The sequence below is a fragment of the Trachypithecus francoisi genome, unplaced genomic scaffold (assembly GCF_009764315.1).
Source record: "Trachypithecus francoisi isolate TF-2019V2 unplaced genomic scaffold, Tfra_2.0 Lachesis_group11, whole genome shotgun sequence".
Lineage (NCBI taxonomy): Eukaryota > Metazoa > Chordata > Mammalia > Primates > Cercopithecidae > Trachypithecus > Trachypithecus francoisi.
In genome coordinates, this window is record NW_022681456.1 from 29,162,855 (window position 1) to 29,189,047 (window position 26,193).

The following is a 26,193-nucleotide window of genomic DNA, read 5'->3' on the forward strand; positions in this document are numbered from 1 at the left end:
CCATACCTGTGCATGCATTCATTTAGTACATACTTATGAAGCACCTACTATGTGCCAGGCACTGTTTTAGGCTCTGAGAATACAATGGTAAACACAAAGTCTTTGCACTAAAGAAGTTCTAAAAAGGTGAAACATTCAAAGTCCATTCATTCAACAAATATTGAGTACCAAGTGAATGCTGGACACTAGATGCGTGGGATGCATTGGTAAACAAAACAAGCAAAATTCCTTGTCCTCATAGGGCTTACATTTTAGTGGGAAGAGAGAGACAATAAATCATAACATAACAAATAAGGAAACGATATAGTATGTTAGAGGGTTATAGCTGAGCGGGGGTAGGGAGTTGGAATTGCAATTTTTAGATAAGTGATCAGGGCTGGCCCCATTAAGGCATGGAAGGAGGTAAGGGAGTGAGCTATGCGGCTGAGGGAGAATGTACTAGGCAGATGGAACAGCCAGTGCAGAGACCCTGAGGCAGGAGCATTCCTGGCAGAAATAAGGACTGCAAGGAGCACAATTAGCAAAGGAAAAAGTAGGAGGAGATGAAGGTAAAGGGGGAGTGGAAAGGGAATAGATCAAAGATCCCATAGGGTGTTGTCCAGTGAAGAGGCCACCATTCACATCTGCAACAATTAAGTGCGGAATATATTTCTTGCTAAGCGGAGGACAGCAGTACTTGTAAGAAACAGTGTCTCTGAACAAAGGAATCTGCGACTCTTATATAGTGTTTTGTGAAGCATGGGGTTTGGAGGTTGGGGAACTCTTAGAAGCTGGACTGTTTAGAGATGAGTTGACCTTTAGCTGTGAAAGAAGGACTACTAGAGTGTGGCTGTTGCTGATTGGCTAATTTTCAGAAGTAAGTCACTGGTCAGGATTGTTATTGATTGATTAAAACAGATTCTGGTTGTTTCTGGTCACTATGACCAAAGAACAATCAGTATCTTTTTGGTGTTCAACTTGGAATGAAGAAGCTTGCCACTATCTTGCAAGGCCACTGGACAAGTCTTTATCTTTTACTTTGAGGGAAATGAGGAGTTAATAGGGGATTTTTAAGCAGTGGAGTGACGGGATTTGACTTATATTTTCAGAGGATCTGAAATCTTGGCTGCTGTGTATCAGAGTGGAAGAAGGGAGACAAGTCACTGCAGTCACCCTGATGAGAGATGTATTAGGTTGTTCTTGCAATCCTGTAATGAAATACCTCAGACTAGGTAATTTCTACAAATAGAGGTTTAATTGGCTCACAGTTCTGCAGGTTGTATAGGAAGCATAAGGCTGGCATCTACTTCTGGGGAGGCCTCAGGAAGCTTCCAATCATGGTGGAAGGCAGCGTGTGAGCAGGCACTTTATAAGGCCAAATCAGGAGCAAGAGGGAGGGGGGAGGCGCCACACACTTTTAAACCACTGGATCCCAAGAGAACTCACTCCCTATCTCGAGGACAGCATCCAGGGCATGATGCTCAACCATTCATGAGAAAGGTACCCCTATTATCCAATTATCTCCCACCAGGCCGCACCTCCAACACTGGGGATTACATTTCAACATGAGATTTGGGCAGAACATCCAAATCTTTTCAGGAGATGTGACTTGACCATGGTGGTAGTAGTGTGGGCAATGAGGAGTGTTTTTTCCCTTTTTTTTTTTTTCTTGAAATAGAGTCTTGCTCTGTCACTCAGGCTGGAGTGCAGTGATGCAATCTCAGCTCACTGCAGCAATCTCAGCTCACTGCAGCCTCCACTTCCCGGGTTCAAGTGATTCTCCCACCTCAGCTTCCGAGTAGCTGCGACTACCAGCATGCACCACCATGCCCACATAATTTTTGTGTTTTTTTTAGAGACGGGGTTTCACCATGTTGGCCAGGCTGATCTCAAACTTCTGAGCTCAAGCAGTCCACCCTCCTCAGCCTCCCAAAATGCTTGGATTACAGACGTAAGCCACTGAGCCTAGCCTGTTTCCATTTCAGATATATGTACTTATAGCCAACAGATAAACAAGATAATCCAGTTAGGCTAAGGGTATTGGAGTAAACATAATCATATTTACTTTTACATAGAATAATACAGCTGGATGACAGGACAGAGAGTAACTGGGTGGGGCTACTTAAGAAGAAGGGATCAGGGAAGTCCCTCGTTGAAGGGGCAAGACCTCAGTGATGAAAAGGAGCCAGTGAGGATCTTAAGGCTGGTGCATGTGTGAGGAGCAATGCATAGGCCAGTGGGTCTAGAGGGTGGTGAGGTCAGGGTTGAGGAAGAGCCACAAGCCGGGTGGGAGAGGGAAGCTGAAGGCAGATCCTTCTAGGCCTCAGTGCATAGAATGGATTGAGAAGAGTGGAGCAAGAAAAGAATCAGGAAGGTGGAAGTGGAGACAATATTCTACTAGACACTGCCCTCATGGGAATTTTACGAGGCCTCCGAGGCCTCGTTGAAGTGATGAAGTAAAATCTAACTGTGAAGTCTTCATGGGGCCAGGGATTCTGTTTCGTTGTTTGCTGAATTATGATGCCTAGATAGTGATGTAAACTAACTGGCAGCTGTGGTGTACAGACTCGAAATAAAGACACTCAATTACCTGTCTCTGACTTTTAATGCAAAGACTAGGTTAGCTGCAGTGTTTTTTCCAAGACTAAATTACGATCTTGGCCTCCCTCTTTCACCAAGACATCAGAAAAATGGTTAACATTTACTGGGGGCTTCCTGAAATAGACACAGAAGGCACAGAGAACACAGGTTGGTTGTCAAGGCAGGATGACAACTGCAGAGGGGATGTGGACTGGGTTCCATTTCTCCTAGAGTTCTGGCTCCCCAGGGTAAGCAGAGTGATTCATTCACCTTTGCAGCCCTGGGGCTCCTAGTACAATGCCTGCAGAACCGTAGGAGCTGATACTACCTTTTAGTGGAATTTGAATTAAGTACATAGTTTAGATACACAGTACTGAAATGATAAACTCAGAAAAGTAGTCATCTTCACATCTTTTGGTTCACTATTCATAATTGGAAGGATTAGTCATCCTTCTCCCAATTCTATTACTTGTGTTTTTATATTTCCTGCCCTTGAACCTTTGAACACATCATCTCACTCCTAAATCTCCACTATGGGTAAGCATAGAGAAAGGGAGAAATTAAACTCAGGCCAATTCTTCCTTTTTTTTTTTTGCAAATAACACTTTTTAAATGTTTGATGGAGATTGAAGAAGTTCATGCTATATAAAGATCTTAGGATAACTTTTTTTTTTTTTTTTTTTTGAGATGGAGTCTTGTTCTGTCGCCCAGGCTGGAGTGCAATGGCGCGATCTCGGCTCACTGCAACCTTCACCTCCCGGATTCAAGCGATTCTCCTGCCTCAGCCTCCTGAGTAGTTGGGATTACAGGTGCCCATCACGACGCCCGGCTAATTTTTGTATTTTTAGTAGAGACGGGATTTTGCCATGTTGGTCAGGCTGGTCTTGAACTCCTGACCTCTGGTGATCCGCCCACCTCAACCTCCCAAAGTGCTGGGATAACTTTTTTTTTTTTAAGGGCTTTACATGTATACATTATCCCAAACGACCCTGAGAAGCAGACATTTGGGCAAGATCACAAGCCAGTAAGAAGGGGAGCTGGAATTCAAGTCAGGTTGTCTGATGACAGTGGCATTGCTACTTACTCCTCTTTTCACAATTTGGGGCTTTCATTTGTCCTTTCTTCCATACTTGTCCCAGAAATATTTAAATACTCTGAGAAACAGTGGGAACTCTATAAATAAAAGATCTCTGTATTTTTACATAATCAAAGCTAGAGAGTTTAATGTGGCGCAAGCCACTCGGTTAGTGGAAGCAGAGGGCACGCCATCCCCAGCTCCAGTTGCAGTGAGTGGTGTTGGATTACCCACCTCTGGGATGGTCACTGCTGAGCGAAGCTGGACCCGGGACCGCAGTCAGAGAAAGCGAAGGAGCTTGGCTGCACAGAGGCAAGAATGGGCCACGGATTCTTGCAGCCAAAATGTCAGCTGGTTGGGAAAAGCCGCTTGGCAATTTGCAGCTACTAGAGGGGCGGGGGTGGGTGGAAAATGCAGCATCTTAAGTTCAAGATTCAGGGTGAAGGCTGGCTAGACTTAGCAGGGGTCTGCATCTTTAGATGAAATGTGAAAAACACCCAAGCTCAGGGACCAAATGACAGGGAGCGCCAAATGACAGGGAGCGACGGTAACAGGGACCCAAGGAAAGAAAACACGAGGCGCTGAAGGCGCTCCAAGAGGTCCCCGCCGTTCAGACTCTCCTCGTGGCCCGGGCGCGTCGTCCTAGGGGGCGGCTTCTGTCCTTGGTTTCCCCTTCTTAAAAATCCAGGCACACGCAGGCTGAGCTCGGGCGGCTGAGACACCTTCACGTGGCGGGGCAAGGGGTGACAAAGAGAGGGAGGCCCGAGAGATTCCGCTTCGCACAGGCCCGGGTCAGCACAGGGAAAAAGGCCCGCCTAGACCCGAACCGCGGGCCCGGGCCCGGCCCTGGAAGACCTCCAGCCAAGAAGAGCGGGATCCGGAGCTGCGCCGCGGCCTCATAGGAGCGCGGGGCGGGGCCGGGGGCGGGGCGGGGCGGGGCCGCGGCGGGCGGGCGCGCGGGCGGCGCGGAGGGAGGGTGTCGCGCCGAGGGAAGCGGCCCGCGGCGGAGGGAGGGGAGGCCGAGTCCTGGAAGCGGAGCTCCGCGCTGGGACTGGTTCCTTCGCAGCCATTTTCTGTCCAACCAAACAGCCGATTGGAGACGGGAGCCAACCAGGGCTGCATTGGAGGTTTGTGTCTCGCTTCGGCCAATGATCGCTCCTAAACCGACTCCACTTTAGCTCGAATGAAATGTCCGTCTCCTCCCGGCGCCGTCCCCGCCGCCAACGCTGCCGCGGCCGGGGGCACTCGCCTCCCGCCCTCCCGCGCGGGCCGGGGCCGGGGCCCGCGCCTGCGAGGCCGCTCCCGCAGCGGGCCGGGCCGGGGAGCGGGCGCGGGGCCGCGGCGCGGCTCTTTGTGCGCCGGGCTGAGGAGCGGCGGGACGCGGGCCAGGCCGCCTCCCGCTCGCCGCCGTTGAGCTCCGGGCCTGAGGCCGAGGAGGGGCCGCGGGGCTGCGTCGGGGCCCCGCTCTCGACGGCTTCCCGGGCCGGCTCCATTTTGTGCGGGGAACCGGCGGAGGGGCGGGAGACGCGGCGCGGGCCCTGGCCCCGTAGCCCCGGCCGCGGCGCGGGCCCCCGGGGGCGCCCCCCTCCCGCCCGCGGGGCTGTGGTGGGGCCCGGCGCTTTGTCTCCCCGCACATCCCGAGGGCCGCGCGGCGGGCAGGAGGCAGGCGTTGGGCGCGGGGGCCGGGGCGGCCGGGCGAGTCAGGGGATGCGCTCTGGGGGCGGCCTCCCGGCACTCGCAGGGCTGACAGGTCGCCCGGACCGGGCCGTGGGGCTGGGGCCACCCAGGCACCTGCGTGGGGAGGAAGGCATGGCTTTGGCTTCCCCGCAGTCTGGTTTGCGCGTAAAGAATGCAGCCATCTGGCGGCTTGCGGTCCCAGGACTTGCCCCGAAGGTGGGAAGGAAGCCCTTTGGATTGGACTAAGGTTTTAATCATTAGTGGTGGGAGGCGGGAGGATATGCAGGGCCTTAAGGAACGGTAGTCTTAGAGAACAAAGAATTACAGAGCACCCACAAATCATAATCTCGCTCAAAGCACTCTAACAGGATAATTTAAACAAGGTTAGGTAGCCTGCGACCTTTAAAAAAAAAATGGCATCCCACTAACCCGCATGGACCCCATAGTTCCGTGGTTCGTGCCACAAATCACTGGGGTGGTTTCATCTCTTAGTATGGAAACTAATCAGCAACATAAAGTGATGAAAACAAACGGATCAATATCAGTGGCACTAATCAGTGGGGGGTTTTATTTGTAAAGTATTGAAAGTTTAACAAAAATTCCTTAAAAGGCAAATTATTCCTTCCCTGCGCTGCTCTTGTATCTTAATTTAAGGATTACTGTATATTGATGCAAAACTCTGGTTGTTGATGCCAAAGAATGGAGGGTGGAGGAAGGGACTACTGCTTTTCTTGGATACAAATTTGCATTTCTTCAAACATTAAACAGATGTATGCATTCCCTTGAGCTTTTACATATATCAACCTGCCCTTAAGAAAATATATACCATATGAGGTGGCAGTGTTTTTCTTTAATGTACTGAATCTAAATATATACTGAATCAACTATTTGGGTGAGTGAGTGTGGTGTGACTCCCCTGTCCATACCCTCCTCCCCCATTCCAAGCAAAATACATAAATATAGCTCCCATATTTTAAGTGTTCTGAGGGCTTATTTTTTCAAAGACACCCTTTAAAAAATAACATTTCTCGTTACAAGGAAGGACTTTCTGAGCAGTTTTGGGGTTAGAGGATACTATTAATATTTGAAAATAAATTATAAGTTACTTTTAATATTATAGCAAATGTCAAGCAGTCTTTGCTACCTGGACCCTTTTAGTGGCATTAAAAACATTCAATTCAGTGGCTACAATTTTTTCTGCTATTTGCTAGATTTCATGCTTGGATGCGTATCAGTATATCTTCTCCCTTTAAAATTAACACTGAAAGGATGTGTTTTTGTTTTGGCATCCTACCCCTCACCCATTTAATTGTTTCCTTTGAAAAAGAGAAGGGAACAAATGAGAAATGAAACTTGTAACACTGCAATTGATACTAATTTGTTCAGCTATTTATGCCTTACAGTGAGACTGAAGTGCTATTTCGATGCAATTTTAGTCAAAAATGGTGGTGCTTCAAAATTATAAATAAGGGTCTTGATTGTGTTGCTTTTTTGATATCCTCTCAGTGCAGAATGTATCTTCATTACAGTATAACTGAGATTCTTAATTGGAAAGCATTATATTCTCAGATAATTTTTTCCTCCTCTTGAGCGATAGAATGCCTAAATGTTACTCTGAAACATTTAAGAAAACCGCCACCAAAAAATTAAGTTGATAAGGGGTGTATTTGCGTCTTGAGTGTTAATGTTTTAAGTGATTTAGATGTATAATTTTTGGTGTCTTGCATAGTATATAATTTGGTCCCTGTTTGGTGTATTGTAATGAATGTTTATGATGAATATGGCTAAATTCAGAGTTATGTTGGAAAATCCATTTTCTCCTTTCCCCATGGAATTAACTTGTTTGTAAGTTCTCCAAAATAAATCTTTCAAGTCAACAAACGTTTATTGGATGATGCCTTTTTATACTATTTTATACCATGCACTCCATGGATTATGAATCATAGTCAAAATTGTACATGCCCTCTTTAATTTTATGAGCTAAAAAGCCTGTAAGTGATAACATTTGATATATTTTTACTACTGATAGATGTTAGGTCCTAATAGATGTTTATCTTTTAGGTTGAAATCACAAAGATTAGACACCTTTTTAGACAGGTGTTCTTCAGCACCACTGACAACACGGTTCTGACAGTATTTCATGACAGTAAGTATGTTTTACCATTTTGGTTGTTAATTAGATTTGAATAGTAATTGGCTGGAAATAAAATTATAACTGATTTATACTGGAGGTGCCTGATAGAATGAATGCATTTCAAGTCTAGTCAGATAGTACCTCTGCTCATTCCTGTTGCTTCCTTATTTTCAGCTTCTTGCATATATTATTTCCCATGGGTCCCTAAGTCCTGTTGAGGCTACAGGGTAACCTGTCCCGGCTGTAAAGGGGCTGTCTGTTTAGCCAGTTAATTGAATACTTAGGGGACAGTTATGCCCAGAATGGAAAATGCTAACTCTTAAGTGCAGTAGATGTGGGAAGAAGAAAGGTGTGATGGGCCTGGGTACTTGGGAATGTCACAGAGGGATCCTGCAGACCTTGAACTGAGCCTTGAAATAGAGGGTGGGAGTGGATTGGTGAAGGGTATCACCAAAAGCAAAAGCCTGGTGGCAGGATGGGCAACTTAAGTTTAGGGGATCAGGAGTAGAGAGGTGCATGGTCCAGGGTAGATCTCAAAGGATAATGTAGGAAAGAGAAAGCACTTGTCCCCTCTGGATATTTAATTCTGGATGTGCTACTCTATCTCTAACCTGGGGCGGGCGTGTTACAGCTTTGGGCCAGCTATGGTTGCTTCACTCCTAAAATGAAAGAAATGCACTCAGTGATCCCTAAATAAAGCACATTCTAGCACAAAGATTTTTATTAACCGTGAAGATAGAGAAAAGTAGGAAACAAGTTTGATTAGGTTAAATGTGCGATCTGCTCATGTGAAGTCACGAAAATGAGATTTGGATTTGACACAGGAGGCCTTTAGGAACCTTTGAGACTAGGTTCAAGAGTATAGAAGTGGTGTTGTGGTGAGATTAGCCTTACAACAATATGTTAAGATGGGCTGGGGTAGTAATCCAGTGGAAACAGGAAAGGGAAAGCATATCTAGGAGACGTTTTTAGAGAGGTAATAGATGAGGTAGAGCTTGAAGGAGATGGAAGAACCTAAGATGATGCTGGTATATTTAGCTGGGCAGTGTGAAAGACTGGTATTCTTCTTAGCAGAATTACAGTAGTGGAAAGGGAAATCTCCCTCCTTGCCTCCTTGCAGGGGGTGGGGGAAGGTGAGTTTCATTTCCCAATATCTTAAATTTGCAGTGATGGGATATTAGACATGCTGTACGGGCATGGGTTGCTTGAGTTGCAAGCAGGATATTGGTTGTAGATTTGGAATGTATGAGCATAGAAGTGATACTTAGTGAGTTCATTAAAATAAGGGAAGAGAAGGATAACCTTGGGTGATGTTAACAATTGGGGGTGGGGAGGAAAGAATATTGCTTTGGAAATCAGAGCAGGAGAGAATTCCAAGCATAAATATATGTGGCCAGCAGTAGCCAGCACTACAAAGAACAAAGTCAAGTAGGATGAGGACAAGATCACTGGCAGCTTTGAAGAGTGGTTTCATTCTGGGTTGGGGTTAAAAAGTACACATTCAGGAGTTTAAATAGAAATGAAAAGGTTTCTTAACTGTCAGGGCAAGAATGGTAGCTAGGCAAGGGTATGGGGCAGAATTGAGATTTTATATATGTACTTCTGTGTGCTTAATGAGGGAGACTAAGCATGTTTAAGGAAGAGTGAAGGAGCTGGTAAGGAGGATTGAAGATACATTAGAGAAGAGGAATCTTTGTATTATTTCTTATCCTCAGAGAGATAAAAGGAATGTAACCCAGAAAACAGGTAAAAGGGTAAATTAAGAGAGAGAGGAATCTCTGCCTGGAAGAATAATGAGAATCGTATTTGAGGGGGCAGCATTAAGATTACATTTGTCGAGTTCTGACTATGTATCTTGCACTTTGCTAAGTACTTTTTAAAACAATAGCTTCCTGATAGTAACATCACTTTAAAAATGGGGAAGCTGAAAACACAAAGAGAACTCATAAACGGGAGCCAAGCCTCAAACCCACGAAATTGGTCCTAAGAGCCAGTGCTCCTCACCGTTGTCCAGGGTGCGCTTCTTTACCATCTCACAAACACCATCCTGGTTTGAGAAGCTAATTTCAGTGTTTTCAACATATAATTGGTAGCCTTAGAATGTAAAGGGGACAAATTAAAGAAATAGGTGTAAGAACTACATGAAAAACTAGGCAGGAATGCTGTAGAGAGTAGTTGGCATCTGAGGCCCTGGATTTCAGTCCCATTTACTGTGTCACCTCAGCCAAATCATTAGCCTCATGTTCCTCAGTTTTCTCACCTGCATCACAGGCTTGTGAACATTGCATGAGGTATTTAGAAAGTGTTCAATAAATGTAAACATTAAAGAGGGCAGTATTTGTTTGTGGAACAAATTATTAGCATAGTTTAAGTACGGCTACATCAAAAAAAAAGAATAAAGATTTATTAGCTTAGCCCGCTACCTGTTTGTTTCACATCATATTTTCAAAAATAATTCTGTCAATTCAACTAATTAGAATAGTCATTAAAATGAATTTATTGGGATTTAACCACTCTTTGTCCATATTTATCGTTCCCTTGGGTCTAACGATTCATCATTGTCCCCTTGTCATTATCCTACATGCTGTGCTCTTCCAGCCTCATTACCTGGGTGAAATCCAACACTTTCTCTTTTGTATTCTCATATTAGGCCTTTCAAGTGTCACACTGGACATATTGGCACCACTGTAAATTCACAGTCATTAGCTTCAGCTAGGCTCTATGCTGTCCAGCACTCCCCTCCCTTTCCTCTCCCATTCTCTGTGGTGACAACTGTCTGTCTCTCCAGCTGCAAGAATCCTAGCATTATCCTTGGTCTTCCTGTAGCTCTGTCAGTCAGTCACCAAGTCACCTACTAAAAAGCTGTCTAGTTGTTCTGCTTCTCTTGATCTCCAGCGCTCTCGCCTGGACCTGATGCTAAAATGATCATTATCTTGCCTGAAGTCATGCCCTGACTGCAGCATTATAGTCCTCACTGGTCTTCTGTGCCTATTTGTGCTCCCTTCCAGGTCAGTTTCTGTACTGAACTGTAGCCAGAGGGAACCTGGTTTTTGTTTTTTTTTTTTTTAAATATGGTTTGTGCTCTTCTGCTTAAAACTCTTCTTTGATTTCCTCTTGTCCACAGGACACTGCTTGATCTAGCCCCTCCTTAGCTCCTTCCAATCCACCAGTACTGTATTTCTTGGTTTTCTCTGCTTGGAACATTCGTTTCCCACCTTTCTTTTTGTCTGACTGATTTCTATTCACCTTTCAGTCTCATTTTCAATGTCATTTCCTAAGCTAGCCTTTCTTGACCCCTCAGACTAGTGAGGCCCCTTTTGGAGTAAACTCACATAGCACATAACAAAACATCTTTGTTTTTCTTCGTACTTGGCACTAGCAATTACTTAATTATTTGTAATTATTTTAATAGCTATATATACCACTTACTGAGTATGCCCATTGTACTATGCTGTCTTTACATGGATTAGCTCCTAACCTGTACAGGAACCCTGGGAGGTTAAGTCTTGTTCTCATCCAGCTTGTTCAAGGTCTCATGGTAAGGGGCAGGGAATTCAAATTAGGTGATTCGATTCCAGAGCCTGTGTCCTGGAAGGACTAATAGGCTCTGTTCTCTACCCCTTCACCCTGCCTCCCAGGTTATGTAACATTTGTCCTGCAAGCTGAGGACAGAGACCTTGTCTGTTGTTGACAGCTATGTGACCAGCACATAGCATGGACCTAGTAAATACTAAGCGCTCACTCAGTAAATATTTGTTGGCTGGCTTACTGAACGTCTGTTTTATAAATTTTTACAGGATGTTTTAGACCTAGAAAAAACCTTTGGGATGCATCTAGCAAGTTTTTTCCCATCCTTCTTATATATAGGCGAATGGCTGGCATATTCTAGGCATCAAAGATTAAGCTGACTTAGTGAGTGAAAGGTACTAAGTGCCATAGAGCTTTAAAGAACAGAACATTTGTTTTTGAATTGCAGAAAGGATAAATCAGATTCAAGGAGGATAGAGAAGACTGGGATTAAAGTCTGGGGCAGGATTTTAATGGTAGAAGGATAGAGGAAAGGAAGACAGAAGGTGTGAAATGATAGAAAGCTAAAACTTGTGGAACCGAAGACACATACAGTTAAGCAGATGATGTGCGGCTTCTCTTCAAAGGAGGGAGGATGAGATCGAATGTCTGTGGGGTACACTACGTGCCAAACACTGTCTTTAGCAGCTTTCTAGTCTTTTTAATTCTGACAACTCTAGGAAATACTTGTATCTTCACTTTTAGAAGACTGAGGTTTAGAGAGGCTAATGCTGTTAGTCCAAATGATAATCTTGTTGCTAATTCCAGTGCATGACAAGATAATATGATTTAAACTTTTTCCCTTTAATACTTTTGTTTGTGTTATATTTCTAAATTAATTCATCTCCCAGATCCGCTTGGTTATTTGAACAGTGTCTTGCTCATAGCCAATTTTAAAAGATTTACGGTATCGTGTAAACACTCATTCAGGAAAGAATTTCTGTTATTCTTCCCAACCCACTGCCTGGCTTCCCCACCCCAATCAAAGTTTTGTTTCCAATTGTAGGTTCTGAAACAACCACTTTGGTCCTGTCTCCTGCACCTTGATCTTCCTTAGGTCATTGTAAAAGCTAGTCAACTCACAGCTATCATAATTGACCATTCTTTTATGGCTGTAAAAAAAATCCATCATCATGTCTATTAAAGGATACTCTCCTAGTATGTTAGCATTTTAGAATCAAAATAGCATTTGATTTTCGGGCAATGTTTCACATTCATTTGTGTTAGTTTAAGATGGGGAGGTTGGTATTGTTATTTACATTTTATATGGAAATACATTTAATTTACAGGGATGTTTATTTTCAGGGGATCAGTAGGAGAGTCAGAATCAGGTCACTGACTTTGTTTTTTACTTCTTAGAGGCTACTAAAAAGTATCAAATAGGTACCCTATGTTCACAGATTATTAAAGGTCTGTGAATTCTATTTTCTATCCCCTTACAACAACTATATAAATTATAGAAATGTGTCTTTATCTACAGTTATATTAGGCATCACAGTCAACAGATGTATGAAAGAAACGCCATGTTATTGAAGACCTGAAAACTAGCCCGGTATTTTAATATTAAATAAAAATCCAACAGAGATGGAGAAGACATGTGTTATACAAGGACTGAAAGTTTGCAGTTAATAACGTGAAGTTTATACTGGGTCCTGGGCCTTAATGAATGGTCAAATTTCTCTTTTTTGTTCAGCCTGAAAGTATATATGAATTACACTTGATTTTTGCTATACTTTTTATTCAGATAATGCATTTAAAATTTTTTCACTCACAGATATCCTATTTTGAGTAGTAGTAGTTGCAAAATAGAAAGCCTTCTAGGATCTGCCACGTTGGTGAAATTGAATGGAGCCAGTTCAGGGCTTATGATTTACTTTTTTCCCAGACTTTCCCTCTTGGAATTCTCTTAGCTCTCAGCAAAATTAATTAAGCAGGCTTTTTTTTTTAAATAGGAATTTTAACTCTTATTCTTGTCTGTGCAGGTAATTTTCCTATCTTTATACATAGATCTTCCTGACCCCTCCTTTTTTTTGAGACAGGGTCTTACTCTGCCATTGAGGCTGGAGTACAGTGGTGTGATCACGGCTCACTGCAGCCTCAACCTCCTAGGCCCAAGTGATCTTCTCACCTCAACCTCTCAAGTAGCTAGGACTACAAGCACATGCCACAACGCCTGGCTAATTTTTTAATTTTTATTTTTTTAGAGACAGGGTCTCACTGTGTTGCCAAGGCTAATCTTGAACTTGTGGGCCTCAGTGATCCTCCCACCTCAGCTTCCCAAAGTGCTGGGATTATAGGCATGAGCCACACCTGGCCGTGACTTGGCACGGGGAGAGAAAATTAACCTTTGACTAGAATCAAGAGTTTATGGGCTCATTCAAAACATGGGTGTACTTTTGGCTTGCCTGGGTACAGAATTGTGCAGGGAATCCACATGCTTCTTATACCAAGTAACAGTTTGAACGGAGATGTTGTCTATTTTGGAACTTCTTTTTTTTTTTTTTGAGACGGAGTCTGGCTCTGTCGCCCAGGCTGGAGTGCAGTGGCCGGATCTCAGCTCACTGCAAGCTCCGCCTCCTGGGTTCACGCCATTCTCCTGCCTCAGCCTCCCGAGTAGCTGGAACGACAGGCACCCGCCACCTCGCCCGGCTAGTTTTTTGTATTTTTTTTTTTTAGTAGAGACGGGGTTTCACCGTGTTAGCCAGGATGGTCTCGATCTCCTGACCTCGTGATCCGCCTTCTTGGCCTCCCAAAGTGCTGGGATTACAGGCTTGAGCCACCGCACCCGGCCTATTTTGGAACTTCTATGAGAAAGCAAAGAAAGTTTGCAACAGGAGCAAAAGGAAAATCAGGGTTTAGCAGGAGAGCTGGAAGTGATGGATACAGGTAGATTCCAGTTGATGACGTAAGCTGATTTTTTTTTTTTTTAAGAGACAGGTTCTCACTACATTGACCAGGCTGGTCTGGAACTCTTGAGCTCAAGCAGTCTTCCTGCCTCAGCTCCTGAGTAGCTGGGGCTACAGGCGCGTGTCCAGCTTTATTAAGCTGATCATCATTCCAGGGATAAATTAGGTTATAAGTCAGGGTTGCCTGTAGTACTATATTTGAAGATTATGCACTTGAAAAGAAAGAGGCATGTGGTTTAGATTCATTTCCTTGTCATTGTTGGCCTTATGCTTATCATTTAGGGAAGATGGATAGGAAAATCTTGAATCGTGGACAAATTGTGGGAAAGTTTCCAAATCAAGAAATATAGGCTGGTCGTGTTGACTGATGCCTGTAATCTCAGCATTTTGGGAGGCTGAGGTAGGCGGATTGCTTGAACCCAGGAGTTCCCAACCAGCCTGGGCAACATAGCGAAACCCCGTCTCTACTAAAAATACAAAAAAATTGGCTAGGCGTGGTGGTGCATGCCTGTAGTCCAACTACTCTGGAGGCTGAGGTGGGAGGATTGCTTCAGCCTGGGAGGTTGAGGCTGCGATGAGCTGTGATCATGCCACTGCACTCCAGCCTGGGCAACAGAGTAAGACCCCATCTCAAAAAAATAATTAATTTTTTAAAAAAGAAATATAAATTCTCTTTTAGTAAGCTTAAGGCTATGAAAAGTATAATTGACCCATCATCCTGTGACAGTTTATAAGTGTTGAATCTGTTACGTTTGTTAGTACTTTGAAAAGTATTAAAAAACTGTTTTTCTCCTCATAGATGGATGGTGACAGTTCTACAACAGATGCTTCTCAACTAGGAATCTCTGCAGACTATATAGGAGGAAGTCATTATGTTATACAGCCTCATGATGGTAAGCAAGCCACAGTTAGAACCAAATGCACAAGATGAAGCAAGTTAGAAAGTGGACATTTCATTAATATGGTGTTCTGGGTTACTTTTGTCTTTATAGGAAAATTTACAGTCTTGTGTTACAGTTCAATGAGAAAGTCTAAAAAGGCATACCATGCTATTTCTATTAGAAATAGTCTTCAAAAGAATGAGTCCTTGAAAAGATTTTTACTATAAAAATACACCTTATCTAAAACCTGTACAGTTTCTTTTGAAATTTGTTAGTGACTTCCTGTTTAAATGTTAAATATGAGAAATTTATAATCAATTGATAGGGTAACTAAAATAATTATTTAGAGGGTGAGTTAAATTTCTAGCTATTGTATTTCTTGCACTTATGATTTATTTTTGGTTTTCATTCAATATTAACTTTGAACTATGTCAGGTATCGGAATGGTAGTGTTGGCTCGGTGTGGTGCTCATGCCTATAATCCCAGCAGTTTGGGACGGCAAGGTGGGCAGATCACTTGAGCTCAGGAGTTCGAGACCACCCTGGGCAACATGGTGAAGCCCCACCTCTACAAAAAATTTAAAAAATTAGCTGGGCTTGGTGGCATGTACCTGTGGTCCCGGCTACTTAGGGGGCTGGGGGCTGAAGTGGGAGGATCACTTGAACCTGGGAGGTAGAAGCTTCAGTGAGCCGTGTTTGCACCACTGCACACTCCAGCCTGGGTGACAAAGTGAGACCCTGTCTCAAAAAAACAAAACCAAAAAAAAAAAAAAAAAAATACACGACAATGTTATGTTGGCCTATCAGAAATAATTTACTTTTGTGGCATTTTGATTCGTAAGAAAAATATTTTTTTTTTGAGATAGAGTCTTGCTCTGTCGCCCAGGCTAGAGTGCAGTGGTGCAGTCTTGGCTCACTGCAGCCTCCACCTCCTGGATTCAAGCGATTCTCCTGCCTCAGCCTGCCCGTTAGCTGAGATTACAAGGGCTCACCACTATGCCCAACTAATTTTTTTTATTTTTAGTAGAGACAGGGTTTTGCGATGTTGGTCAGGCTGGTCTCGAACTTGTGACCTCAGGTGATCTGCCTGCTTCAGTCTCCCAAAGTGCTGGAATTATAGTCATGAGCCACCACGCCTGACCTGATTTGTAAAATTTTTAAAAATTGAGATATAGTTTTAGAAGAAATTTGCCAGAGGGATTAAATTCATCCTGAAACAGATATTCAAATAAATTAATTCTGATAACATCATTTTAAACACACAAAAACATAAATTGAATCAACTTAGGTGCCTTGCCTACTTACTTAGTACATATGAAGAGTGGGCAGTTTACTTACAGGATACTGCATTTAGTCATAAAAGGATGTTATTGGTACTGCGCAAGCTTCAGTTATAGCTAAATTTATATAATTCACAAAGTCACTTGTATGAACAGTTGGATCACTGCTATAGCTTTGTTCAAAAACTAGTTACATTAGTAATCCAACTGGATCAGTAATATTCAAGTCCAATTTTTCTGTTCTTTATAGAATTTTATATAAACTTTATATAGACAACTTTATATCAACTTTAAAAAAGTTTTATATAGACTTTTACATAAATGAGTTTATATAAACTTGGGTTTGGAGAAACATACAACCTCTTAATCTAGTAATATTGAAATAGCCATAGGTTACAGTCTGTAAGTTTTATAGTTAAGTCATGCAATAAATATTTATGAGTACCTACTCTGTGGAAGGTACTATACCAAGCTGTAGGAAACACAAAGCTGATTCGTGACATCAAGTAGCAAAAATCTAATAGAGAAATGAGGAATAATAACAATTCTAAAACTGTGTAAGAGAAAAGGCGTAGAGAAACACTTACATTTTATGAAAAGATCATTTTTGAAGGTGCTATGGAGATGTTATTTGAGATTTTTGGAGAATGGCAAGTAGGATTTTAGCGGGTATATTTGAGGATAAAAAGCATTCTAGGCAGTGAGTCTGAAATTAATAAAGAAGTTCAGTTCTGGCTCTGTAAAAATTATGAAGAGACTTGCTATCCTAATCCCTAAAAAGAGATGAACCAGAATGATTTTATTCAGTGGATCTTTTTGGTAGTTTTTTCTATCTTGAAATAGAAATAATAAGAAGCTTTAAACCTAAATATTTTTATTTCTTTAGATACTGAGGACAGCATGAATGATCATGAGGACACAAATGGTTCAAAAGAAAGTTTCAGAGAACAAGATATATATCTTCCAATAGCAAATGTGGCTAGGATAATGAAAAATGCCATACCTCAAACAGGAAAGGTAATGTAAAGGAGAAGTTTAACTAGGTTTTTACAAGGGAAACACGAAACTACATAAATTCATAGGTCATGGGTACAGTTAACTGTTGATTTCAATCATTCAGGCTTTCGGCAAATCAAATATTTCTTTCATGTCTACATACACAGTTACTGAACCGTATCCCATTTTCAATTCTGTCATGTCCTTAAATGTTCTCCCCTCTCCCACTTTTTGGAGGCAGATAAAATAGAATTTAGACTGCTTTTTTTTTTTTTAAAAAAAAGACAGAGTTTCACTCTTGTTCCTCAGGCTGAAGTGCAATGGTAGAATCTCGGCTCACTGCAACCTCCGCCTCCCAGGTTCAAGCAATTCTCTTGCCTCAGCCTCCCGAGTAGCTGGGATTACAGGCATGCACCACCATGCCCAGCTAATTTTGTGTTTTTACTGGAAATGGGGTTTCTCCATGTTGGTCAGGCTGGTCTTGAACTCTTGACCTCAGGTAATCTGCCTGCCTCGGCCTTCCAAAGTGCTGGGATTATAGACATGAGCCACTGTGCCTGGCCCGACTGTTTTAAAAAATAGATACGTTGTCAGAATTATCAGGTTTGGGTGTATGAAGCTGTAACTTCTTTTTTTTTTTTTTTTTGAGACGGAGTTTCACTCTTGTTGCCCAGGCTGGAGTACAATGGCGCAATCTCGGCTCATCGCAACCTCCGCCTCCCAGGTTCAAGCGATTCTCCTGCCTCAGCCTCCCCTAGTAGCTGGGATTACAGGCATGTGCCACCATGCCTGGCTAATTTTGTATTTTTAGTAGAGACGGGGTTTCTCCATGTTGGTCAGGCTGGTCTCGAACTCCCGACCTCAGGTGATCCACACACCTCAGCCTCCCAAAGTCCTGGGATTACAGGCGTGAGCCACTACCCAGCCTGAAGCTGTAACTTCTATAATGTTGCAGCAAATGTAGGTCTTACTGGTCTGATATAGGTGTAATAAGAATTTTCCAAAACAAATTCTGGTATTTGGAAACAGCTATTTTTATGTCATTATAGATACTAAGATACATTTAAACTGATACATTTTTTTTAAGTAGTTTTGTCTTCTTAGAACTTTTAAAAACTCATTGTCACTGCTCATCACTTGGTCTGAATTAAAATTCACATGTTTTATTATCATTTTCCATTGGTAATTTTTCTGTCATTTTATAATTTAAAAAGACTTATGGAAGTAATAAAGCTTGCAAATAAATATACTATTAAAATATATCCCTAAGCCTAGAACTTTCAGTTTGAGAATTTTGTCCTTATGTTTTAAGGGAAAAAAAGCACAAATGCTGATTATTGCTTACATAGGCTATGGCTGCCACTGGTCAGTACCGTAGTCACAAGCCATGTGCTCAGAAGTACCTGAAATGTGGCTGGTCTGAAGGGAGATGTGCTGCACATTTGAAACACCAGATTTTGAAGACTTAGTATGAAGAAAAGAATTAAAATTTCTCATTTAAAAATTGATTCTATGTTTAAATGGTAATAATTTTGATATATTGGGTTAAATATATTAAAATTAATTTTACTTTTTTTTGATATGGCTACTAGAGCATCTAAACTTCATATGCGGCTCACATGGTATTGCCTTGCTTGGCTGCGTTTGTGCAGTTCTTGCTTACTTTCCCCAGTGTGTAAAATAGGCGTGGCGGGGGAGACAGTGTGTTTCAGCAGGGATTTTGAGTGGGATTGCCGTCACAGGTGGCCTTGCAGTTGCTTGATTCATCCATTGGAGTTTCATTTTTAGACCCCCAGACCCTTAAGGGAAAAATTGTTTTTATAATGAAATGGCAGATGTGTGCTTCTTTAGGCAGGCTTTTTAGTAAACTCAAAACCTGTATCTGACACTGTATCCCAAATAATAAAAAAGTCAAAGTCACCATATGTTATTATTTCTCTTTTCCAAGCCTTTTGTGAATTCACTTCTCTGCTAGGCAGAGAAGTGGTACCTAAGTCACCCACCAAATATGCATGGTGGAATTGATTTTCCAGGGGTACTGGGTTAGTAAGAGTTTTCATCCTCTGTGGGGTGGTAGGAACATCCAGTGATTGCTGTTTTATATCTTTTTAAAAATTTTTAACTTTTTTTTTGAGACGGAGTCTCACTCTTTTTGCCTAGGCTGGAGTGCAGTGGCTCAATCTCAGCTCACTGCAACCTTTGCCTCCTGGGTTCAAGCAATTCTCCTGCCTCAGCCTCCTGAGTAACAGCAATTACAGGCACCCGCCACCATGCCTGGGTAATTTTTTGTACTTTTAGTAGAGATGGGGTTTCACCATGTTGGCCAGGCTGGTCTCGAACTCCTGACCTCAGGTGATCCGCCCACCTCAGCCTCCCAAAGTTCTGGGATTACAGGCATGAGTCACCGTGCCTGGTGCTCTTTTATATCTAAATTAGACTTGTTTTCTGTAAATAGTTGTCAAGGCTTCTTTCAGTTGTATTTTAGTTTTTATTCTGACTCTGAGGTGTGGACTTTTGATAGCACACATTGTGTTAATGTTACAACATATATTTACAAGATTAAATAGTCATCAGGTGAAGAGGTGTTCTTCTGAATAGGCTTTTATTTTTGTAGGTTGTTAGGAAGGTGATGGTTATAGTTTCTGTAATTTACCTATGATTTTCTCTTCAGATTGCAAAAGATGCCAAAGAATGTGTTCAAGAGTGTGTGAGTGAGTTCATCAGCTTTATAACATCTGAGGCAAGCGAAAGGTGCCATCAAGAGAAACGGAAAACAATCAATGGAGAAGATATTCTCTTTGCTATGTCTACCTTAGGCTTTGACAGTTATGTGGAACCTCTGAAATTATACCTTCAGAAATTCAGAGAGGTAAATAAAATGTCTCCCATCGTGCTTTTTTTTTTCCTTCTTCTTCTTTTTTTATTTTTTTGAGATGGAGTATCGCTCTGTTGCCCAGGCTGGAGTGCAGTGGCAAGATTTCGGCTCACTGCAACCTCTGCCTCCTGGGTTCAAGCAACTCTCCTGCCTCAGCCTCCCGAGTAGCTGGGACTATAGGCATGTGCCACCATGCCCGGCTAAGTTTTGTATTTTTAGTAGAGACGAGGTTTCACCATGTTGGCCAGGCTGGTCTCAAACTCCTGACCTCAGGTAATCTACCTGCCTAGGCCTCCCAAAGTGCTGGGATTACAGGTGTGAGCCACCATTCCCGGCCCCCTTTGTGCTTTTAAGAAAATAAGAGACGTTATTTACTTCAACTTTTTAAATGTATTATTTGTTTAAAAAATTCATTTTGTGGTAAATTATGTAACATTTCTCAGAATTATTTAATTGCTTATATCAGCAGTCCCCAACCTTTTTGGCACCAGGGACCTGTTTTGCAGAAAGCAATTTTTCCATGGACTGGGGTCAGGGGAGGGGTGCGAGGGGCAGATGGCTTCAGGATGAAACTGTTCCAACTCAGATCATCAGGCATTAGTTAGATTCTCATAAGGAATGCATAGCCTAGATCCCTTGCATGCGCAGTTCACAATAGGGTTCGAGCGCCTATGAGAATCTAACATGGCCACTGATCTGACCGGAGGAGGAGCTTGGATGGTAATGCTGGATTACCAGACCCTCACCTCCTGCTGTGTGGCCGTGTTCTTAACAGGCCATGGACCCTCATCAGTCTGCAGCCTGGGGTTGGGATCACTGACTTATATTACAGTACTTAAATAGTAAGTCCTTTCTTTTTCCCTTTGTTTATTACTAACTATAGCATAGTTATATAATGATTTAAGGCACAGACTTTGGATTCAGACTGCCAGGAGGCTGAATCCCAGCTGTGCCACATGCAAATTCTGTGGCCTTGGACAGATTATTTAATTACTTTAGGCCTTGGTTTCCTCTTCTGTAAAATGAGGCTAATGAGTACCTATATCATAGAATTATTGATGGGACTAAATAAATAATATTCACTGCTCATTAATGTTACTTCTTGCTGCTATTGTTAATTTAAAAGAAGTAGCATTAAAAGTAGTAAGGTTGGAGTCTTACAGATAATAAAAAGAGGAAGGTATAATCATGTCTTTCTTATTATTGATTGAATTCTTCTGTTCTTCTTAGGTTTATCTTTGCTTGTAGGAATGGATTTTGTGAAAAGGAATTGAGTTTAGCATATTTATTTCCACATGCCAACTTAGGTGTCAGATTCACATTACTTTCAAAATATATTCTTAATACCTTTAGTGTTTGAATCCCATTAAATTAGTGATATTTCATGAAATGATTGAAGTAGGAAAAGAATGTGTAAATTCCTGACAGTATTTTTACAAATCTTCAGTATCATAGGAACCTAGAGGTATTTGGCCAAACTAATTTAGGAATTTTTAACTCTCAACTTGCTGCAGTACTGCCCAGTTGACTGAGAGGCATATATATACTTAAGTGATCACTTGGATCGTTTGTAGATTTATAAGCTCAATATTGGTGGTATTTTGCAGATTTCTTCATCTGTAAGTAGAGTTCTCTTACCCCTTTCATATGGTGTGGAATTAGAATAATTTATTTTTATCTGTACTTTGTTTTCTAGGTCATTACTCTGTCTTGTTAATGATTACAGCTTATATTAAAAGTTAGCCTTTTGAAAGCATTCTTCGTATGTAATTAACCAGACGTGTTAATAAATACTCTGCTTAGAGTTTGTAAGAATAGAAGCTCCTAATTTTAGGCAGTAAGTAAGCATTCATGTTTGGAAGACAATTTCATTTGAATATCAGTGACTTTTTTTTTTCCTTCCTCAGGCTATGAAAGGAGAAAAGGGAATTGGTGGAGCAGTCACAGCTACAGATGGACTAAGTGAAGAGCTTACAGAGGAGGCATTTAGTAAGCATTCTTATAATACAAGTCATGTAGATTGTTAGCAGTGATTCATACTAAGTGTCTAATGGTATTTTTGGAATGTCAGCACTGAGTATTTTGACAAAGCACTATTTTAAATAGATCTTATCAGTTCATGCCCTTTTATTTGAAGTCAGTGAGTGATAAGTGTAGAAAAGTTTTAATTCTGTAGACATTATAACCTTTCACTGATAGTTCTGACTGAGTTCCGTAGCCCCTAGTTTATGGTGAAGATTCATATGAGATAGGAATATTAAGGAATTGTAGTTTGTAATATAAAATCTTATGATTTAAATAAATTTGAACTGAGGTTTTTTTTTTGTTTGTTTTTTTAATTGAGTATCATGTTGTCATATTGGTGAAATAAAAGGGCTATGGTGAGTCAATTTCTCATTATATGTATTTCTCATATGTAAACTATATGCTGCTCAGTTATATGTTGCTCCCAGCCAAACATCATGGTGTAGTGTAATCATGAATCAGAAACTTCATCTAGTCTGTCTACAGATTTGTACACATGGGCAGTTAGCTAAGGTACATGTTAGAGATAGGAAAATTGAAAAACGCAATATAAAATAATGTGGTTTTTAGGGAACATTTTTTAAAATGGAAAATTGGAGGATGTATTATTTTGTCCAAGACTACATCATTGATATGGGGCAGAATTGTAATGAGACATTAATGGTACAACCTTAAGATTCAGCCCAAGAAAGTAGATACAGTTCTTTTCCCTCTTTAACTAATTTTTTTTCTTTTAGCTAACCAGTTACCAGCTGGCTTAATAACCACAGACGGTCAACAACAAAATGTTATGGTTTACACAACATCATATCAACAGGTACAGTTCTTTATATTTTAAACGCTTAAAAAATTTGCTTGTGTTGTTTTGGCAGGGCCCTGTGGCTCACACCTGTAATCCCAGTACCTTGGGAGGCTGCGGCGGGTGGATCACCTGAGGTCAGGAGTTCGAGACCAGCCTGGCCAACATGGTGAAACCCTGTCTCTACTAAAAATACAAAAATTAGCCGGGTGTTGTGGCAGGTACTTGTAATCCCCGCTACTCGGAGGCTGAAGCGGGAGAATCGCTTGAACCCCGGAGGTGGAGGTTGCAGTGAGCTGAAATCACATCACTGCACTCCAGCCTGGGCAATAGAGTGAGACTCTGTCTCAAAAAAAAAAAATTTTTTTTTTTGATTATACCTATTGATATAGTTAATTTCAACACATTATGAAGGACCTGATAAAGAAGGTTATTAAAATTGTGTTTTCTCAATATAGATAACTATATATAGCGTTCTCTTAATAGTTAAAAATAAGCATATGTTCATATTTCCATAGGAGATTTCTAGAAAGATACACAAGAAATGGGAAGGAGACTTACTTGTTACTGTCTTTTTATTCACTGAATTTTTATAATATGGATATTGTACTTTAATCTCCTTTTCTTTAATTCTGTCCAATTTAAATTTTCTAATCTTAGATTTCTGGTGTTCAGCAAATTCAGTTTTCATGATCTGAAGAAATGATGGAATGGAAAGTGTAGAGAAATGAGAGTCTGTATGATTCTGGAACAGAGACATCAGAAGGAAAAACTGGTGAAAAGATGTATCTTTGTATATTAATAGCTGTAATGTAGCTTCCTGATGCTTGACTAATTGAGGTGTTAATTCTGACTTGAGAATCTTTTTCATGAATGATTTTAAAGAAAAATTTGGATTTTAAAGGTATTAAAATATTTTTGTTTTGTACGAGAGTTTGTTGCTCTGTATGACTCCTGTATGCATTGTATATTGCAATTTATTACTGTCAGAGATTTGTAGACAGTTTCTTATTTTCATATTGAATCATGTTACTTTTGTAATTCAAGTAAGCAGCTGGGTTAATTCATGATGTTTGCCCTTTTAATAAAATATAAGGGTAGAGTTCATTTTGAATGCAAGTTGCCTTTATTACAAATTTGAGTTTGTCTTGGTTATACCTTGCATGATAACCTAGCTAGATTTCTAGCATTTGCTGTATTTATTAAAATTATTTTTTTTGTAAAACATTAATAGTTTAAGCAGCATCATTTTTTTGAAAAATGTAATTGAATAAGTGTGAATGCAGAAGCAAATATTGTCTGCCCTGTTCAACTTAGTGCCCGTTAACAGTGTTTACACTGTTCATCGTGCCTGTTAATGTAGTTTTAGTTATTGGAGCTTTTTTAAGACTAGATTTGGTTTTGAGTTACATTTTTAAGAATGTTGGAATACATTTAAGTTTAATGTAGTCCTAGTGCTCTTGAAATGGTGCCCCTTTCATTTGGTACATGATTTTGTTTCAAATCATATCTTCAAGTACTATAGTATCCTCTTACAGAAGAGGAATTTTATAGTCTGATGGTAAATGTCTTCATTTTACCTTTTTAATTGAAACGTCAAGTTTCCTGTTATACTATGGAAACCAAGAAACATCAGACATCATTACGTGTATAGACCTTTTACACGGGTGAGTGAATGAAATGGAGAACAGAGTGAGTGCTGTGAACGGTGTGAAGCTGCCAACTTCTAGTGTGTTGTCTTCATCTTTGCAATAAACTAAACTTAGATAATGTAACTTTGTATAATTTAGTAGTATGTACTTGGATTGTTTCTTTTTGAAAAGTGAGGATTTGTATTTTCTCATCTATTCTTTTTGGTGTTAATTAACTTGAGGGTTTTTTTTAAGTTTTTAATATCAAAAATTGCTATTGTATAGTTTGCCTAAAAGGAAGTTGGAGTGAATATCATCTTTGAAGGACACTCAAATTTATAATGTCGGAGCAATTTCCCAGATAATAGGCTGAATAGAAACATTTACTTTGCCAGAAGGACCGTTAGGAGTATATTTGGGCTAATCAGAGGTTAATAATGCCCTCATCTCCTACTGTCCATTTAAAAAGCAATCTTCATTATAGTAAATTCAAATAGGAAAAAATGGGGGAGTAGTTAAGCAAAATCAACAATCATCCTACTATGTTGAAAGAACCAATGTTAATATTTTGATAAATATCATTTGTCTGTTTACTTTGCTAAATATGTATATTTTTATAAAAGTGGGCTCATATTGTGCATAGCGTTTTGTAACCTGCTTTTTTCACTTAACAATATATTGGGAACATCTTTTCCAGGTCATGCATAGTCTTCTGCATCATTTTCATTGGTTTATTATTCTGTTGTATGACTCAATCATAATTTATTTAATCTTCTGTTGGATATTTTGACTATTTACATCTTTTCACAGTTATAAACAGCACTTCACTGAATCTCATGTACATCCATGACTATTTTCTTAAATTCTTAGAATTGCTGGGTTACCAAATATGCAAACTTTTAAGGCTTTTGATACTTCGTTATGAGTGTGTTTTTGAGATATTTTCTACTTGATCCAAGCAGTATGTCACTATATAACTGGTAAAAGCACTTGGTCTTTGATTAACAGATACTGTCTCTAAAATTAATTTACAGATTAATATATGTTCAAGTAGACAATGAAGATAAAAAAGGAATTTGAGGCCAGGCACGGGGTTGCTCTTGCCTATAATCCCAGCACTTTGGGAGGCTGAGGCAGGCGGATCACTTTCAGGTCAGGAGTTTGAGACCAGCCTGGCCAACATGGAGAACCCCGTCTCTACAAAAAATACAAAAATTAGCAGGTTGTGGTGGTGCACACCTGTAGTCCCAGCTACTCTGGTGGCTGAGGCATTATCCCTTGAACCTGGGAGGTGGAGTCTGAAGTGAGCCGAGATTGTGCCACTGCACTCCAGCCTGGGTGATACAGCAAGACTCTTGTCTCAAAAAAAAACCCAGGAATTTGAGTAAATTTTAAATTAGTATATACTACAACAAATTTCCAAACTTCGTAATTTGCTAGTACTGCTAACTAAAACTTTACACCAGGTAAAATCAGGTCACCTTTGTTTGTATTGACTTCATTGTTGTTGGACTTTATACTCTGATGGGAAAGAAAATGGACATTCTGAATGTGTCAGGTGTATGATATCCTAATTTATGCTTGTCAGAGCTGGGGTCTGTGTCTTCCTTGGCCCATGTTGCATTTAACTGAATGTCATGTTTTCTCCTCTGAAACTTATGTATGCAAGCTCCCATGTTAACCTATTATAAAAATGTTTTTTATAATTTTGTAAACATTGCTTTCTTGGGTATCTAAGAGAGAAATGAGTTTCCGTGAGTGAGTTCCAGGTAGAAGAAGGGGACTTAG

The 26,193-nt window shown here is 40.9% G+C and overlaps 2 protein-coding genes across 5 annotated transcripts; one reads left to right on the plus strand and one right to left on the minus strand.

The window, feature by feature from the left end:
• The first annotated feature begins 4,612 nt into the window (after window positions 1-4,612).
• On the plus strand, window positions 4,613-26,120 carry NFYB (nuclear transcription factor Y subunit beta). 4 transcript variants are annotated; one of them, XM_033220836.1, is made up of 9 exons: window positions 4,623-4,761; window positions 7,373-7,457; window positions 11,084-11,168; window positions 14,718-14,811; window positions 16,966-17,096; window positions 19,747-19,944; window positions 21,858-21,939; window positions 22,713-22,792; window positions 23,435-26,120. In XM_033220836.1, exons 3-9 carry the CDS (start codon window positions 11,160-11,162, stop codon window positions 23,465-23,467), a joined length of 627 nt encoding a protein of 208 aa, XP_033076727.1. In that variant the 5' UTR covers window positions 4,623-4,761; window positions 7,373-7,457; window positions 11,084-11,159; the 3' UTR covers window positions 23,468-26,120. The 4 variants fall into 4 exon arrangements, with proteins under 4 accessions (XP_033076729.1, XP_033076727.1, XP_033076730.1 ...); XM_033220837.1 differs by lacking the exon at window positions 4,623-4,761 and adding an exon at window positions 5,425-5,527; XM_033220838.1 differs by lacking the exon at window positions 11,084-11,168 and having other exon boundaries at window positions 4,613-4,761.
• On the minus strand, window positions 4,771-5,755 carry LOC117090824 (translation initiation factor IF-2-like). The gene is made up of 2 exons (XM_033223471.1): window positions 5,741-5,755; window positions 4,771-5,465 (listed from the first exon to the last, which is right to left on the minus strand). Exons 1-2 carry the CDS (start codon window positions 5,753-5,755, stop codon window positions 4,809-4,811), a joined length of 672 nt encoding a protein of 223 aa, XP_033079362.1. The 3' UTR covers window positions 4,771-4,808.
• Window positions 26,121-26,193: the final 73 nt, after the last annotated feature.

Excerpts from the sequence above, each read along its gene's own strand:
- NFYB (XM_033220836.1), top strand. Across the intron at positions 14,812-16,965 it reads TGTTATACAGCCTCATGATG|ATACTGAGGACAGCATGAAT; the intron begins GTAAGCAAGCCA and ends TTATTTCTTTAG. Across the intron at positions 21,940-22,712 it reads GCTTACAGAGGAGGCATTTA|CTAACCAGTTACCAGCTGGC; the intron begins GTAAGCATTCTT and ends TTTTTCTTTTAG.